The following is a 16,924-nucleotide window of genomic DNA, read 5'->3' on the forward strand; positions in this document are numbered from 1 at the left end:
AAAGTTGCAAACAGTTTATATAATGAAAGGCTTTGTTTGAAACTGTTCTCATCTTTGTTTGTGCTTACTACATCAAAACTAAATCTTCTCAATTTATTGCATGCTAACAAGAACATTATTATTTTTAGTTAAATCCCAGAGTTGTGAGCAAACTCCCAAGAGAACTAATTGCACTTTTAAATGAGTATACAGCATTTGAATATTAGCAGGAACAATTAATTAACCTTATCTTGCTGTTTAATCTACTTTGCAGAAAAACTCAAATCTTCCCTTTCATAATATTTTGCTTACTAGCTCAATAAAACAGCATATAAGAAAAAAACATCAAGTGGCATTTTGCTTTAGTACAGGAATCTGCAGTCTATCCATTGTGTTTACTTTGGCATTCCCTTAAAGAATTTCATTTATTTTCAATGAAAAATACAAATTAGACTTTAAATTATTGGTGATAGTTTTCGAATACATCAGCAAATTCCACAGTGTTTTGACTTCCTACTACAAAGGCCTTTCTTTTGTCCCAAATGAACCTTCTCCTTCTCCTTTAAAATGAGGCAATGTATTGATTTCCAATTTAGTATTGGAATTAAGAGAAATTATTGATCCCAATGATGTCTGGACAGGGTGCGGAGACAATGGCAGCTTCCTTCCTCTGAATCTTTTCAAAGCATCAATGTTTTATATTATTCTAAACACAATGAAGAAATAGTCCTAAATTTGTCCCAGAACAAGGACTTTGTGTATTAGAAACAAAGTCCCACATTGTTTCAATGAACAATAAAGAATTCTTAAGTCCTTCCAAGCTGCAGTATTTACTGACACTATTTTAACAGTTTGCAAAATACACAAGTTACCAACATTGTTTTTCTTTTCTCAGTATAAGAATATCAAATAAAGCAGTGATAAAAACAGATCTATATTCTTATTTCCAAATTTTGCTCTGGCACACTCACTAATCCTGCAAGCTTTTGTTTCACATAAGCAAAAGATTTTAAAGCCTCTGATACCAACAACACTCCACCATAAAAAACTCCACCATAGATAATACAGATTAAAGGGACAGTGTTCACCTTACAGTTGCTCTAACTATATTTGTGAACTCCACACCACCACCTGTAACAAAACCAAGCCATCTAAAATGAAATCTCACTCCTTAAATCATTATGATTGCAGTTTGAGAAGAAAAGGCAGACAAAAGAAAATCAAGAAGTTTCAGAGAGCCTGTCACACCCGATAAGACATTTAGGCTGTCTCACACAGAATAAATCTAACCGGACAGACAGATACGAATGAAGAAAAAAAAAAACCAAAGACCACCATTTTTTTATTTTCTAAATGCCACTGAAAACACCAGGATAAGTCATGGTAGCATTTCATTGGAGATTCCGATAACTAAATGATCGTGTAAGTCAAAATATGCTTTTAAAGTGCATACATTTGTCTATAATTGCATAAACTGTGTGTGAAGTATCTCAAATTTACATCACCACTTTGGCTCAGGGCATACATCATTTAAATAAAGATATGCCCAGCAGGGTGTCACCTTGTAGAAATTCTAAGCTCTCAAATATAAGAAAAATCTTGCTTCCAAACACTTTTAAAAGCTATTTCTCATCTACACTTCAAGCCAGTCAGGCAATATCAGTCATATCAATACCCTATCACACACTATTAGATTTGAAGGCCTCCTGTGCAGTATTTTAATAAGGGTTGGGGGGGGGGGGGAAAGACGGCAAAAGAAATAACTAGAGAAATCATTGCCATTTGTGATTTTGTTATTTGATTTCAATTACATTTTCAACATTATCTCATATCAAAGAGTGGACAGACAGAATGTGTTTCAAGGCTGCAGTAAGTACAATATCAGGGGAGATCTTTTGACAAAGAATTACTTCTCTCTCTCCTTTATCAGCAAATAATATAAAATACATGTGTTCCTAGTAAAAAAAAAAAAAAAATTGCTATGTCCAGGTCCTACATTTATTGGGAAAAACAAAACACTTAAGTACATAACCTGTTTGCATACTGGAACACTAAAAAGGATAATATAGAATATTTATGTCCCTAAACTCTTACAGTCAGATTTAGTATAACACAAAGGCAAACTTTAACTGTCATTCGCTTTGCAGGCATCTCAATTCATCTGCAACATAACAACTTTGCAAATCACGTGCTAGCTTAATATAAGCTTTAATTATTATTCATAATTATCTTTTTCCTGTAATTGTGAAATCCCAAGCTACTTAAAAATTAGGGGGTTTATATAGACAAAGAAATGCTGCATGTTCTACAAACCAAAATACACACTTTTAAAAATGCCCTTTGCTAAGATGAACTGATTTTCTTGTAATGGACTCTTACTCTGCTAAGACATCCTGTCTGGGTGTACACTCAGGTTTGATGAGGTTTGACGTCCTTTGAGCATACATATATTTCACACACCCGTATCACGATGTGGGTAGGCTTTCCAACACTTTAAACACAGCAATAAACATTTGATTATTTAACTGCTAAAAACTGAACCTGACCACCCATGGACAGGTAATTAATCTTCAACTTCCCTTCTCTTTTCCCACCATTGAGAAATTAATACTGATCGTGTTTCTAAAGACTATTCTAATGGCAGCTTCCTGTATTTGCCAGAGGCACGTAAGAGTTTTCCGCCCTCTCCCTTCCTCACCATTCTCACGGAAATAGCTGAACAGCTCCTGGCCCATTCCAGCACTGCCACGCAGGGATTTTCCACATGCCTCACACACTAGTACAGCTTCTCTGTGACCCTTTGATCCCACATACCAGTTATATAGGGAGCCAGGGTTTTCCAGAGAAGAGAAGTATACATCTTTAGCACATCCCCACCCTCAACTGCTTGCAGCCTGCATCAAATGAAGGGGCATGGAAACATGCACCCTTGGCATGGCGTGAGGCTACCAGAGGCTCAGATTTTTTCATTGATATCATGGCTGTCTCCATGATTGCTCTCTTTTGTACTGTCTGAGCTTCAGTTCATATTCTGCTACTGACTGCATTTCCAGGAAACTACAGTGTGAAGAGATGCAATTTGAATATCTGAAAGTCAAAATAAACCAGAACCTTGAATTACCAAAACAATTCCCTGAACAGCTGATGTAATTGAGCGCTGACACTAAACTCCCCAATGCAGCTAGGCACTTAATAAAAAAGCTTCTGTATTCTACACTGCCTGTAAACTACCAGTTTAGGACATTGCCCTCAGTGTCCCTCAACAAAGAGCATTAGAACAAGACAATTCTGAGGCGGCTAAGGCCCAGACAGGGAAAGCAGATATATTCCATCTCCCATTGATTTAAGCATTTAGTATGAGAAATGGAGGAAAAATCCCCTACGATGCACCACAGATTGCTACATAAGGGACAAGAGCTATAGAGTACAGAAGTTGCAATTCAAAGTAAGCAATTTTGCACACATCCTCTCTCCAACAAAGTATTTTCTTTATCCGTGGATCTCCAGCTAGCACATATCTATTTGTAATAGAAATTAAACAGGTCCATTTTATACATAAATATGCATAGACACAGACATGCAGAGAAATATGTAGGCATGTGTACATCTGTACATATGTGGATACATACACATATGTATAAATACATGTTTGTGTGTGTATATATATATGCGCCTGTAGATATACATTCCACAAAATAGTAAGTAACGTTAAATAGAGAAGCCCGTACTGGAGCTGGGAGAACATTCAAATTAGAATTATCTGGGACTCCCAAAGTCTTTAAAAAGTTTTATTCAAACCAGTTCCACTCCCACCTGCTCACTAGACATTGCAGTCACAACAAACACTTCATTTGAATCACTTCAAAGGCAGCAGACAGATCTACAGTCTGGTATGGATAGGTTGCTCTCAGCCATAAACTGCCATTACTATTGCAATATTATAACCAGATTTAAAAACAGGAAACATCATCTTAGGTTATTGGAGGAACCTTTGCCATACGTGCTGTATTTTTTAATACTTTGTCTAAACGTGGTATCACCATCTATTTCAATGATGATAAGTTGCAATTTCCTGAAGACAGTTCTTGCCACTAACTTCTAGAGATTTTTGATCTTCAACATTAACGACAGTGGTCTTTTCAGGCAGCAGATTTAACGAAATTTTCTTTTTTAGATCCACCATTATACTGTTAATAGTAAGGTCCACACATGTCTCTTCTGGCTACTACCAGAAGGAAGAAAATGCATTTAACATATAGTAAGAATAACTGTAGGGCAATTAAAAGTAATGCTTTTGTGTAGGACTTGAAGAAATCCCTAAATACCTACAATATGAACGTTCAAAGAAAATTCTCCATTTCTGTGGGGGTTTTTCACCACCTAAAACTGTGTGTAGTGTGAGCACGGTCAGTTCCCTTTTAAAATGAGCAATTTAGAGCAGAAAGAAAAGTCATGTCATGTCAGTAGTCATTATAGTTTCCTGTTGAATTAGCCAAGCTATGCACCACCCAAAACCAATCCTGAGAGCAGTTTTATGGACACTGGTGTGAAAGTCTGGATTTTTTTTCTCTGTTATAGTGAAAATTATTTTTTCTTGGTTTGATTCCTGCTGTCACAGTGTATTGGAAAGGGCTGGGATTTCCCAGATCAGCGTTCCAGCCATTCTCTCAAGTCTTGAAAGTAACAGTAACCTGCAACAGCTAAATCCGTTAAGGAGAAACACTTAGGAACTAATGCGTCATTATCATTAAACATGAGATCTCCTTAATATCCTACACACCACTTACACCGGTCTTTAGCACTACGCTACATTTCTTTGAAGGCATAAACTTTCCTCTCTTTGGACAAATCCCTAGAATAGATTTCTCAAAAGCAAATTTAATTCACATGAGCATCAATTATAGTTATTCAAGTTACCTGAAGTGTATACTTCTGTATTTCATCCAGAACAAATTCCACTTCTTTTGAGGTTGTTAACGAAGCAAGATTCCCACTTAAATTGTAGCAATACAGTTTGGCATTGTCATAGCTTTCACGACTAGAATTTATGCGGAGGCAGGCATCTCCAATATGACTCCATCCTTCCCCACACAGATGAGCTAGTGTAAAAAGCATACAATTAAAGCTGATTTGAAAAAATGTTTAAAAAACCTAAGGGAGTCTGAATTTCATCTTCCTGACATCATAATATAAAATATATCCCACACTCAATTTCCCTTTTCACGTCACGTAAATTCTAACACACCAAGTAGTACCATATTGAATAGTGTATTTTTATAAAAGAAACTTTTAACAAATTATAAAATATTGAAGGCATATGCTAAGTTTCAGTATAACAATATTGTTATGACACTGTTTCTTCTCTGTGTTCAGATTTGTGCACAACTAAATATTAAAGACTAAATTATTTACAACTAAACGTTAAAGATTACATTATGTACATAATTAATAGCACTTTACCAATCACTTTACCTAAATATTATGTATATTTCAAAATCTGAAAGCAATTGTCCTAGAATTAAGAGATCACAAATTTATCCTATCTTTGCTTTATCATCCTATCTTTGCATTTGATTTTGCCTAAATATGAATGCAATCAGAATGATAGGAAATTCAGATAATATTTCCTCTTCAACATATTTCAGCATTACTCAGATTCAGATAACTATTAAAAGTTAAGTAATTCAGAACAACAATTATAGTTAATCTTTACAAAGATTACACAAATGCAGTTTCAAACTCCACAGAATAAACTCATTAAAGTTATTTAATGAATAAATTCTGCAAAAAAAAAAAACCACCCTGTGTTCATTACCTTCATCTGGACATAAAGATCAAATGGAAAAGGTTCTGCTATCTAACTGCCTATACGTAGTTATGAATATGAATAACAGAATAAATATTATTTCAGAATGTTAACGGTCACCTTCTGATACTATTTTATATTAGCATTTTAATATTCACTGCTTTCATAGTATTACCAACATTCAACAATCAAGAACCTAGACCTTAGGCCCTATCTGCGCGGGAGAACTGAAGTATAATTTATACGATAAAATCCCAGCTAGTAAAAGTAACAGTGTCAGTGAATACGTAACAATAAAGGACTCTGTATGGCAATTCAGCTCTGCACTCAGTGATCCTCACAGGCTAGAACTTGTCACTAGCTTGTGCAGAGGTACATGCCATTATGCCTTCGCTAATATTATTACCTCTCGTAACGAGATTAAACGTAGCATTGATATACCAATCAGTGATGCAATTACATCTGTGTTCACCTGTACAGGCACGGTCAGGCAGGGAGAGTCAGCATGAGTAAAACAAATCCAGGTCTATTCATTGAACGAGTATTCTTTAGCAATAATGGAGGAGATCCACTGGGTTTGAAAACAACTACAAAAAGCAGCATGACCTACCAGGTAGGGCCTGGCACTCCTGCTGTCGCTGGTCCCACTGGCAGTTCAGGTGTAGCGAGCAGCTTTTGCAGCTGGTCAGTTTATTGCAGATCTGTTCATTCCTCACATGACATTTGGTGTAGTTTTTAACCGACTATAACAAAACAGACAAAACAGCATCTCAAACATATGTCAAACCATCAATGAACCAGAAGTCAAAACTGAAATACACAGCAGGTGGATCCCTCCCAGAAAAATTACAACCACCTAAAAAAAGCTAGGCTGAATTTAAGCTGTCTCAATTCCCGTATCAGGCGCAGAGAGTACGAAATGCACATCTAGAGCACAAATCATCCCACCTGTCCTACACAACTAACTTTGAGTGGGTCAAACAGTACTTTGAAGATACCACTTCCCTCTACAGAGCACAGGAAGACCTTAAATAACTAAACTAAATCTTTCTTAGATAGCTCAGGGACATGCTCTCACTAAATTATTTCATCTTCTGCAAGTTAAAGCAAGCAAAATAATCAAACAGGATATAAAAAATGGTGCAAAATACAGGTGTAAGATAATTACATATCGTTGGCTGAAGGTGAAAGAATATGCTCTACTTTGCTTTGTCTGTATTAAACAAAAATAGGGGCTACAGACCAGTAGTCACAAAAACACAAGAAGGATTCATCAAAAATTTCAGTCAGGTTATTTTACAGATTTAACCACAAACTTGTATGCAACATAGCTAGTATAAAATTTACAGGACCTACAGGAAACCACTTTGTCAAACAGTGACATAAAACCAGCAATAACATTATTCCTTTGGTACCTTAGTATACAAGAAAAGCAGTAAACACTGAAGGAATTTTTACTTGTTTTTTTTTTTGTTGGGTTTGGTGGGGTGTTTGGGTTTTTTCCTGAAAACTGAGGTCTTCCTTTCCAAGCTAAGCATTTCAAATACAAATCTTTTTTTTTTCCCCTGCATAGTACTTTTACTTAAGACATAACATTGCTATCTTATTTAATAAACTGCCCAAAATCCTCAGCCAATTCAATAGCTTATCCATAAGGCTGTCTCTACTAACTTAATTTTAAGGTAATAATTAAAAATAAGTCCTAACGCAAGACAGCTTTATACTCGCAGAACCACAGAGTGGTTGAGGTTGGAAGAGATCTCTGGAGGTCATCTTGTCCAACCCTAACAACCCTTGTCTCTAACAATAAAAGATTCATTCACGCATCATAGCAAAAATGGATTGTACTTTTTGTACAATGTATGGTTTACATGACAAATTGGGTTGCTTTCCTTTCTAACAGTCTCCTGGATTACGATAACGTACATCTAAAAGGGTGATATGACAATAAGTTACACAGTTGTTGGTACTGGAATGATCATGATGATAGAGCATCAACCTACTGCAGTCAGGAGGGAAAAAAACCAGCCTCCTTTTATTATTATTTAAAAGTCCTGAAATAATGCAATTGTTGAAATGAATTTTCAATTTCACACAGGAACAGCTACATTCCTGCTGAAGAACACTGCTGTTTAGGGACTTGTTTGTTGTCTTTATTGGATCAGATGCCCATCAATGAACTTATTATAAAAGGTACTCACTATTTTTCTGAAAAAAGCTACTATGAATCAAAAAGAACCAGGGAAGCCATTCTAGGAGAAAGCATCTACACCACAGTATGAAAGAGATCCAAAGGTAATGCCACAAAGTAATAGAACGTCTCTCTAGGCCAATAAATGCATACGAAGAGTAAAACACAAAAAGCCTTTGGTACAAACCCACATTCAGTTTCACTCAGTCATGATGCGTATTCACAAAACTGCCTGAGAGATGCTTTAAAGTGAATTTTAGAGCACGAGTAACTACCAACTGCTCATTTACAATACCTCAGTCCTCACTTTTAACACGTCATGATGACATAGTCAAAATCCTTAAGCACTGAGATTGTTTTTGAAAATTGTATACTCTTTAGTGATATTACATACAGATTACAGTTTTCCGACTACACCAAGATATTTGTTCTATTACTTTCTAATCATGAAGCTTGTTGTGTGCTGGTTATTTAATGTTTAAAATAAAATTCAAAGTACTAGTGACTATTCTGTAATAATGTTCTCTGTTGTATTCCCTTATTCCCAGCACTTATTTCCCTTAAATCCAATTTAAACATTGCTTGCCTGAAAATCTCATTAGTTCGATGTAGATGTGAATCCAATAGGTAATTCATATTAACACAATATTAAGGTTATAACTTAAGCTACCAAACCCAATGAAATTCAGAAATATGACAGCCCATCTGTTACTGAAGTTCTATATTGCTGTAGGATATTTATAATGTTTACACACTAAAGTATGAATAAATCACATTATATATAAAGTTTCCCACTTACGTCCGATTTACTTAGATTTTTTCGGTACTGATCTTGATATGTTTCTATATGGACAGACTTATGAACTGTGATGATTTTCTGCATATCCACTGTAGAATGAAAATATTACAGTAGTTTATCTTAGAATTTTGGAAATTGTTATTAAATAATGTACCTCTCCTCCTCCTCCTGGATTTTTCAGGTTAACAGTATAATCTTGTCTAGTTTGCCTAGTCTAACCGTAAATTATAAATCTAATAGATTTGCTACTATTTCTCTGAAGCTACTCCCAAATCTTACTATTGGGTACTCCTTAGTCTTAAATTTTCCTTTTTTCTTCCAAGATAACTTTGATTCTATTTGTAATTCCTTCTACTACCTTATACATTTCCCCTTGACTATTCTTTGAATTCCTCCAATGTAGGCAGAATGTGTAGCGTCCAAGGACTCCCATCATGAAAGAGAACGTTAACTTTCTGGAAGCAGTGCGAGCATTAGAAAAAGACAATGATTCTTGTCTTTAAGGCACTGTGTGAACATATTTAACAATGTAGGACTATAGCTCTCTCTGAAGCGTTATCTAGTATCCTATATCCCTCAGCAAGATACTCTTTATCATACCCTTCATGGGTTCTACAACGTTTAGTTTCTGTTGCCACACTCAGATGTAAAATGCTTTTAAATCACATACCAGTTTGGGCTGTATTTATGTTACTTATATCAACTGGGGTTTTATTGCACTGCGCATGTGGAGACTGGCACACAAGAAATTCAGAGCCTGCTACTGGAGGCAAGAGTGCGGTAGGTCACAGTTACAGAAGGAACACATTCCCCTTGTAGCTTTTGAAAGCAATGGGTCTTTCAAAAATGCCATACAGACTGGATGCAGGAATACTTCAACTGTGCCTCTTCCCATCACAGCCTCTCCAAACAGGAAAATCACATGCACTCCACTTGAAAAGCGACAGAGACCATACTCTGACCAAAAAAGCATTACGTTCACATGGTATTGCCTGGTGTTCTTGATTCTAATGGATTAAGTGTTATCATATTTATTCTGCTCTCCCTTATGTCTGCTGCTTGTTATAGTAAAAGAGTAGGTATTTTATCAAGCTAAATGTGAAGATTCAGAATAAGAACTGAAACTTTATAAGGAAAGTGGGGGTTTTTTTCAATTTTTTCCCAAGCACTTGCATAGTTTTGAAAACATTTTCTCTCAACATTTTTCAAGTAACTTTAGCATTATTTTACTGCTGCATTTCAAGCCTTCAAAATACTTTCCTTAAGTAACATGCGAATAACTTTATGTGCAAGCTTTTAGTGTGGGCAGTTAACATTTCTATAAACTGAAGGATTATAGGCCAATGCTGTAGACAACCAGTGGAGCATATTATTACAGCTACCCTATCTGCAGTGATTACTTCAATTTTTACTGTAGAGGAGTACAACAACAGAAGGGGAGAAGGAAGCCATTTCGTGTTAATTCCTGAAGCTTGCCTTCCAGGATTGCCGTTTGTATCTGAAGTGGAGTTTGCTGTGGAGCCAGGAAATGGGAAGAGTGATTTTGAGGATATAAAGAATCAAAACCAATTTATTTTGATAACTAGTGCAAGCATTTTCCATTGTTTCCCAGAAAACAGGGTGAGGGAGGAGACAAAGAAGTGGGTTGAGGAAGAAAAAAAAAGAAAGGTAAAAAAGACAGAGAAGGGAAAACCTTCAAAATTCTTTCACATTACAAACATCAAAAAGAAGCCAATATATTGACCAGTAACAATCAAGATGTGCACATAAATATTTTTACATTTTTCAGCTTATAAGTCTATCAGCACTTGAGAGTATCACGAATAGAAGTGGCATGGTACTTGTCCAAACCCAGCTCACCCTCCTCTTTCTCAAGTACGTTGGTTAAAGACAACTGGCAAGCAGGAGGCATTCCAGTACTTTCAGGGCTTCAATGCAATCATAGTTTTTGAATGTACCTGCTTTACATCCATAATGTGGACTTGCTATATTGCTATCCTTAACAATGATTACTCTCTTAATATATTAAGGCTCTCTGACATTTTATCAATCAATATTTTGCTCCATTTCTGAAGAGTGAAACCAGCTGATAAAGTAATTTTTTTTTAATCTAAAATTCAGGTGCTCTCCAGTCTTCGTAAGTAAAGGAAGCTTCACCATTTGTTGCAACAGGTGGTGCCTCTTCAGTCATTTACCATTTTATTTGCCACAAGGTACAAAAAGATTTTGCTTTCATAGCATGGCTCCTCGCTGAGGAGCAGCCCAATTCTTTGCTTACTCTTCCATGCTACTGCAATTAAAAAAAAAAAAAAATCTCTTCCCCAAAGCCCCCCCCCCCCCCCCTTTTTTTTTTTTTGTAAGAACGGGAAGGTAAAATTGTAAGATTAACAGCTTTTACCTAGAATATTCCCATTACAAAATATCAATAGTCAATTTTATGAACAGCACAATCAGCAAGGGGTTATCATTCTCACAGGATGAGGGATAAAGCTTTTTATGTGCAGATGTACAAAATGAATACGGTTTCATAAACTTATTGAGCAGATCTGGTGGTTTTCTTCTATCAAGAAACAGGCAAAATGCATCAGAATCAGTGAGGACCAGTAAGATGCTGTGGCGGTTGACCTTGGCTGGAAACCAGATGGTCACCAAGCTGCTCTATCACTCCCTTCTTCAGCAGGACAGGGAGGAGAGAAAAGTAAGACTGGAAAAAAAAAAAAAACAAACCACCACAAAAAAACCCCACCTAAACAACAGCAACAACAACAAAAAAAAACCACCAAAACCCCCACACACACACTCCACAACAAACCCACCAAAACCTTGTGGGTCAAGATAAAGGCAGTTTAATAAAGCAAAAAATTTATTCCCTACTTCCTATCAGCAGGTGATGTCTGGCCACTTCCCGGGGAGCTGAGCTTCAGTACGCGTGGCAGTTATTCCGGAAGACAAACATTGTAAATAACGAACTCCCCCCTTCCTCCTCCTTTCTCTCAGCTTCTTATTGCTGAATAGATGTGATACAGTATGGAATATCCCTCCCAAGATCTTGCCCACCCCAGCCTACTGCTGGGGACAGGGGGGAAAATGTTGGGGAGAGAGTCTTGGTGCTGCACCAGCACTGCTCGGTAATAGCCAAAACGCCGGTATGTTACCAACACCTTGCTCGGTACCCATGCACAGCACAGCACTATGAGGGCTGCTATGGGGAAAATAGGAAAATTAACTCCAGCTCAGCCAGACCCAATACAGATGCTTAGGATATTATAGAGTACAAATGAAACTGTCAGTGCAAGATCAATATAATAGACTTAAGGGCAGTGAACTGCTAGTAAAAGTCAATACAATCTACTCCTACAAAAGTCAGAAATATACCACAAGAAGGATGCAGAACTTCTTCTGAAAAAGCAAAAGTGAGGAAAACGTGAGACAGAGAAGCTAAGGAAAAAAGGTAGACCTAAGCACGATAGAAAGCTGTTTCTCCCAATTTTAGAAGAGAGTGATGTGTAGTGCTTAGAGGGACACATATGCAATATTTTACAAGTCAATCAAAATATTCCTATTTAAATTTCCATCTTTGATGCAGACACCCAATGAATGGGAGAAAAAGAATAGGTACATCAATGATGCCATTTCCTTCTTTGTGACAAAGTCTTATACAATATTCCATGTTTGAAAGCTGAAGACAGCCCTGGACTAGATACTAGAGGCTCCATGGAAGAGCTTGAAAGAGGAAGTTATACAGATACTAGTATGTCATATTTCATGAAATCTGTATATGGCATAGGACAGTATCAATGACAGTACTATAGTTGCTTTTGCCCCTAAGGCAAAGCAGTATCTGTATTTGCACATTTTTGAAAAAAAGTAGAGTACCATTTTTTAGCATCCATCAATCTCAACAAGGATAAAAATTAAATAACTTTTTTTTATAAGCACTACATTTTATTATGGAATAACTTCAGTGTATTATGTAAAACTGCTATAAGCAGTCTGGGGAATTTCAATGGTGTAATTTCTCAAGGCAACCTTCAAAATGTCTAATAGATATATTTAAAAGTAGGAAACAAACAACATACTACTGCTAGCACGCTGTTCAATCTACTCACAAGCCAAATTTTAGTACCATCTTGATCTACTCCACATCTTAAGTAAACTGTTTCCCAGTTGGGCAAGATGGGATAAGCATTCACCCCTCAATATTTGCATTCAGATATGATGGGGTCAACTAAAACCATGGTATGCAGAAGTATCCCACTTACATGAGTTTTTACGGGAGAAAAACAAACCAGCTTACTAGTGCTGAAATGAGCCAGACCTCCAGAACAACCTGGCATTGCAAGCCTCTGCTTGCAATTACATCAGATACGAGTGCAGCGATATACACCTCGATGATCCATGAGTCTGCGTAGCAGTAAAATATAGTGTCCTGTTAATGTGCTGACCCACATCTGATGGTAGGCATAGGCAGGTATATGTGAATCATCAATGCATTAGTACTACTTATCAAGCCCATCCGTCCAGAGTTATTTCAGGGAAATTTCCATATTTTACAGCCCTTCCAATCAGTGGAACAGTCACTGCTTTGCAAATATCCATGTCCACAAGACCAATGCGAAACTGATTGCCAACATATCTTTAGTACACTGGCCACTTTCCGTGAAGCCAAAGCAACAGATTCTAAAACATTATTGTCATTCTTATCTGGATGTTCTATGATTTAAGTAATATATCAAGGTCTTTGTACAGCTGCAAAAATGGGGCTTTCTCCTTGTGATCTTTCTGAGACTACAGCTTGTTATCCCATATTACTATCGCAGTACTGTCCCAATATTTTCACTTTGTGGGCCTAGTCCAGAAGCAGTGTCTATGGAAATGGATAATCAGCCTGATCCATTCCATTTCTCCACATGGTGCCATTCTGCTGATGCTATTTTGGTGAGTTTATGCTGATAGCTGCAAAATTCGGCCTCCATCGTCTCACTAATTTTGCAATAGCCACCTTCAACTTCTGATAGCAACTCTTTTCAGAAATTATTTCGATGAATTTTCACTATCCCATTCTTTAGCAACTCCAGTAACAGCCCTTGCTATCCACTTCAAATCCTGAATAAAAGACAGGAAATGATATAGAGAAGACTGATGTATCAGTTGGTAAATTAGGCTGACAATCACAGCCATGAAAGGTTGTCAAAGGATACTGAACTGAGAAGCTTGTGCTAAAATACCCAGTGCTCCACATTTATTAGGGATGAAGACAGTCTGCTCCTTAGCAAATGTTCCTTGCTTAAGAGTTGAAAACCACGGTTAGAAAATTGGCATCTAATACAGTATAATGTGTTAGGAAAGGAAGAGCCCTTGAAGATCACAAAGGAAACTAACCATTAGTGCCTGGAATGTGAAATCACTCTGACAGACTTATAACATGGCTGCAGTTGATGAATTCGTGTCTCTATTGCTTTTATTAGTAGTGACTAGCTACGGATGCCAGTGATTAGAGCTGGCTGTACTCACTCTGAATGGGCAAGATTTGAGTCAGACTCAATCCAACTCCCACATTAATTTGTCTGTCTGGAGAACAAGATTGATTTGCATCAGGTTCAAACCAGAGAGCAAGCTACTTTTACTAATGGAAGTGTGTAAAGAAAGGATTTTGAACTCATGTACAGCCAGGTGTCTGGAGCTAGCTAAAAAAATATAAGGAGGTAAAATCTATAAAGCTAAAATACTATTATATGCTTGTCAAAAATCAAATGAACAAGCAAGAGATACAGCAGCTGGTGGACAACAATGTAAAATATAAAACATGACACTAGGCAATATTAAAAATAGAAAAATATAAACCTGTATGAATCTATATTTTCGTATTGCTTGTCTATACAGAGATCAGAACAATCTTAATCAAGTCATCACAAGCCAGTTAATGTCATGGTGACAGAGGCTCATATTCCTTTAATGAGATGACAAGTAACTCCATGACTTAAAGAAAAACATTTCTATGATGATCAATGATCAGAATACCAAGACTAATGAGACTGACCTGGTTCTGTTTGAAAGACAGAAAGACAGCCACCCTTCATGGGATTCCATGGTTTCTGCCTGCGTACTGTACACCGCATATGCACAAAATCCAAGTTGATAATATCTCCGGGACATTCCAAACATCATTAATTAGGAGATAATAGTATTTGTCTCAAAAGATATACAATACAATCCTAAAAAATTCATTATTTTTTCCCCCTGGAATACATATCTTTTCTGCAGTCCAACTCTGCACTCTGCAACATTTTTAACACAAAAAAACAGGCAAAACCGTTTATGTTTGTATTCAAAACAAGCTACTATCCGTCTAGTATACTCCTTTCATTTGCTGCAACAGGCCTCTGGTTTAGCTAGAAAAGAAATGATATTAATAACATGATCGTAGATTTGCAAAGACTCACCATGCTACAGTTACTATTTGCTGAAATGCACTTCTTGTCATCGCACCACTGGCACCCGTTTGTATTGGCAGTACAGCTCGCACAGTCCGCGTATCGGTAACATCTGTCATCTGCAGCAGCTGTAATGCACATGAAAGTCAAAAAGAAACATCACACAAAGGAGAATAATACCACATTTTAAAACACTTGCATAGAGTATTTTCTCTTACATCCTTCATTTGAACTCTAGCCATTCATAAAGTTACTGTAGGAAATTAATTCTATTCAGTTAATAAGATTTACTCCTTTAAAATTTCCTTTAGTAACAACTATATTTGAAGGTTTGTAAGTCTCACATCAATTAAAGGAATATTCACTGATTTGCAGCATATAAATTCTCTTAGTACAGTGCTTAAACTAAGAGCATCAGAAAGTTTAAGAAAAACTATTCATTCTTCACTCCTTTAACATAGAAGAAAGATTTTCTTCACATGGAGGTTTCTGATAAAAACATGAGATTGCTATGCAAGAATATAATGGTAAAAGTAGTAAATAAAAAAAAAAATCTAAGATAGATATTACCACGGACATTGTAATTCTTTATAAATTAATTCATAATAACTGGTAAGTTATAGTTCTGCCCTTTCTCTACAAAAAATATTTAAGGAAGAGTTCATGTTAGATTCTTAATACGAGCCTTCAGGACTTGGACTAAAATTTTTGTTATTTAAAACAGTTTGGGACACAAATGATTACTTTTGCTTAAAGGAGGCAAAAGTCTGAAAAATCACCATGACACAAAATAGGACAATTCCTATCATCTCCTACACCGATTACCGTGTTTAACTCCTGTGTGGTTTTGGCTTCTCCAGTCTTGGGATTGTGCAAGTTTAAGACATTCTCTTGCCAGGGAAGCCTTGCTATCCAAGAATTCATCTTTTGAAAACCCACTAAAATTTCTGCTTATCCTTTAATATTGACCATCAGCAGTTTCTCAGATGATACCGTCAACCAGATAACAATTGAGCCAAGCGGTATAAAAGAATATATGAAAAACTGGCTTTTGGCAGAATATTACCACCTGGAACTGGAAGGATTTGACAGCAGTGAAGCAGTGCTGACCACACAGCTTCTTCGGAACTGGAATTCTATACAACTCACCTCCTGCGAGTTTAGTCGTAGTTTACTCCCACAGCAGCAGCTGTACTGTAGAAAATGCTCTAACTTTTTTATTTTCCTTCAGACAGTCTGTGCCTTGTTTTGTTTGTTTGTTTTAAACACCTGTCGATACGATCAGCTTCTTACAAGACCCACTTTCATCTCTATTACTTTTGAAATTAGCGTCTCAGAATTTTTCATTTTACAAAGAGATGAAACTTTAGTCTAGACTCAAGATCTCTAAGTGTCATGAAACTGCACAAAAGCAGTTCTTCAGAAAGCTTTACGCCTGGATAACCTTTTGGTTATGTAATGCACCATTTTTCTGAGTTTGCAACTTCATATCCAGTTCAGAAACAAATAAAAGCTAACAGAAAAATAAACTGTCTTGAAGCATTGATTAATAGCAGAGCTAATACTTTTTAACAAACATTAAAAGTAGACTGGCAGTTTAATTGTATGGTAGCTTGTATATGTAGCACACAGCCCAAGTTTGACTGGCAATTTTATGCTGTGCTGAAAGATGCACAGACAAAATAGCAGTGTGTGTAGCACGGAAGCATACTCTG

The 16,924-nt window shown here is 36.6% G+C and overlaps 1 protein-coding gene across 3 annotated transcripts in view; it reads right to left on the reverse strand.

The window, feature by feature from the left end:
* ATRNL1 (attractin like 1) overlaps positions 1-16,924 on the reverse strand; it is a 520,884-nt gene that overhangs the window by 397,905 nt on the left and 106,055 nt on the right. For all 3 annotated transcript variants that reach the window (XM_054832653.1, XM_054832656.1, XM_054832655.1), the window contains 3 exons: positions 15,219-15,337; positions 6,396-6,528; positions 4,897-5,078 (listed from right to left, as the gene is read on the reverse strand). In XM_054832653.1, coding sequence (XP_054688628.1) covers positions 4,897-5,078; positions 6,396-6,528; positions 15,219-15,337 — 434 coding nt within the window. The remainder of the gene's footprint in view (positions 1-4,896; positions 5,079-6,395; positions 6,529-15,218; positions 15,338-16,924) is intronic.

The sequence above is a fragment of the Grus americana genome, chromosome 7, assembly GCF_028858705.1.
Source record: "Grus americana isolate bGruAme1 chromosome 7, bGruAme1.mat, whole genome shotgun sequence".
NCBI classification, from domain to species: Eukaryota; Metazoa; Chordata; class Aves; order Gruiformes; family Gruidae; genus Grus; species Grus americana.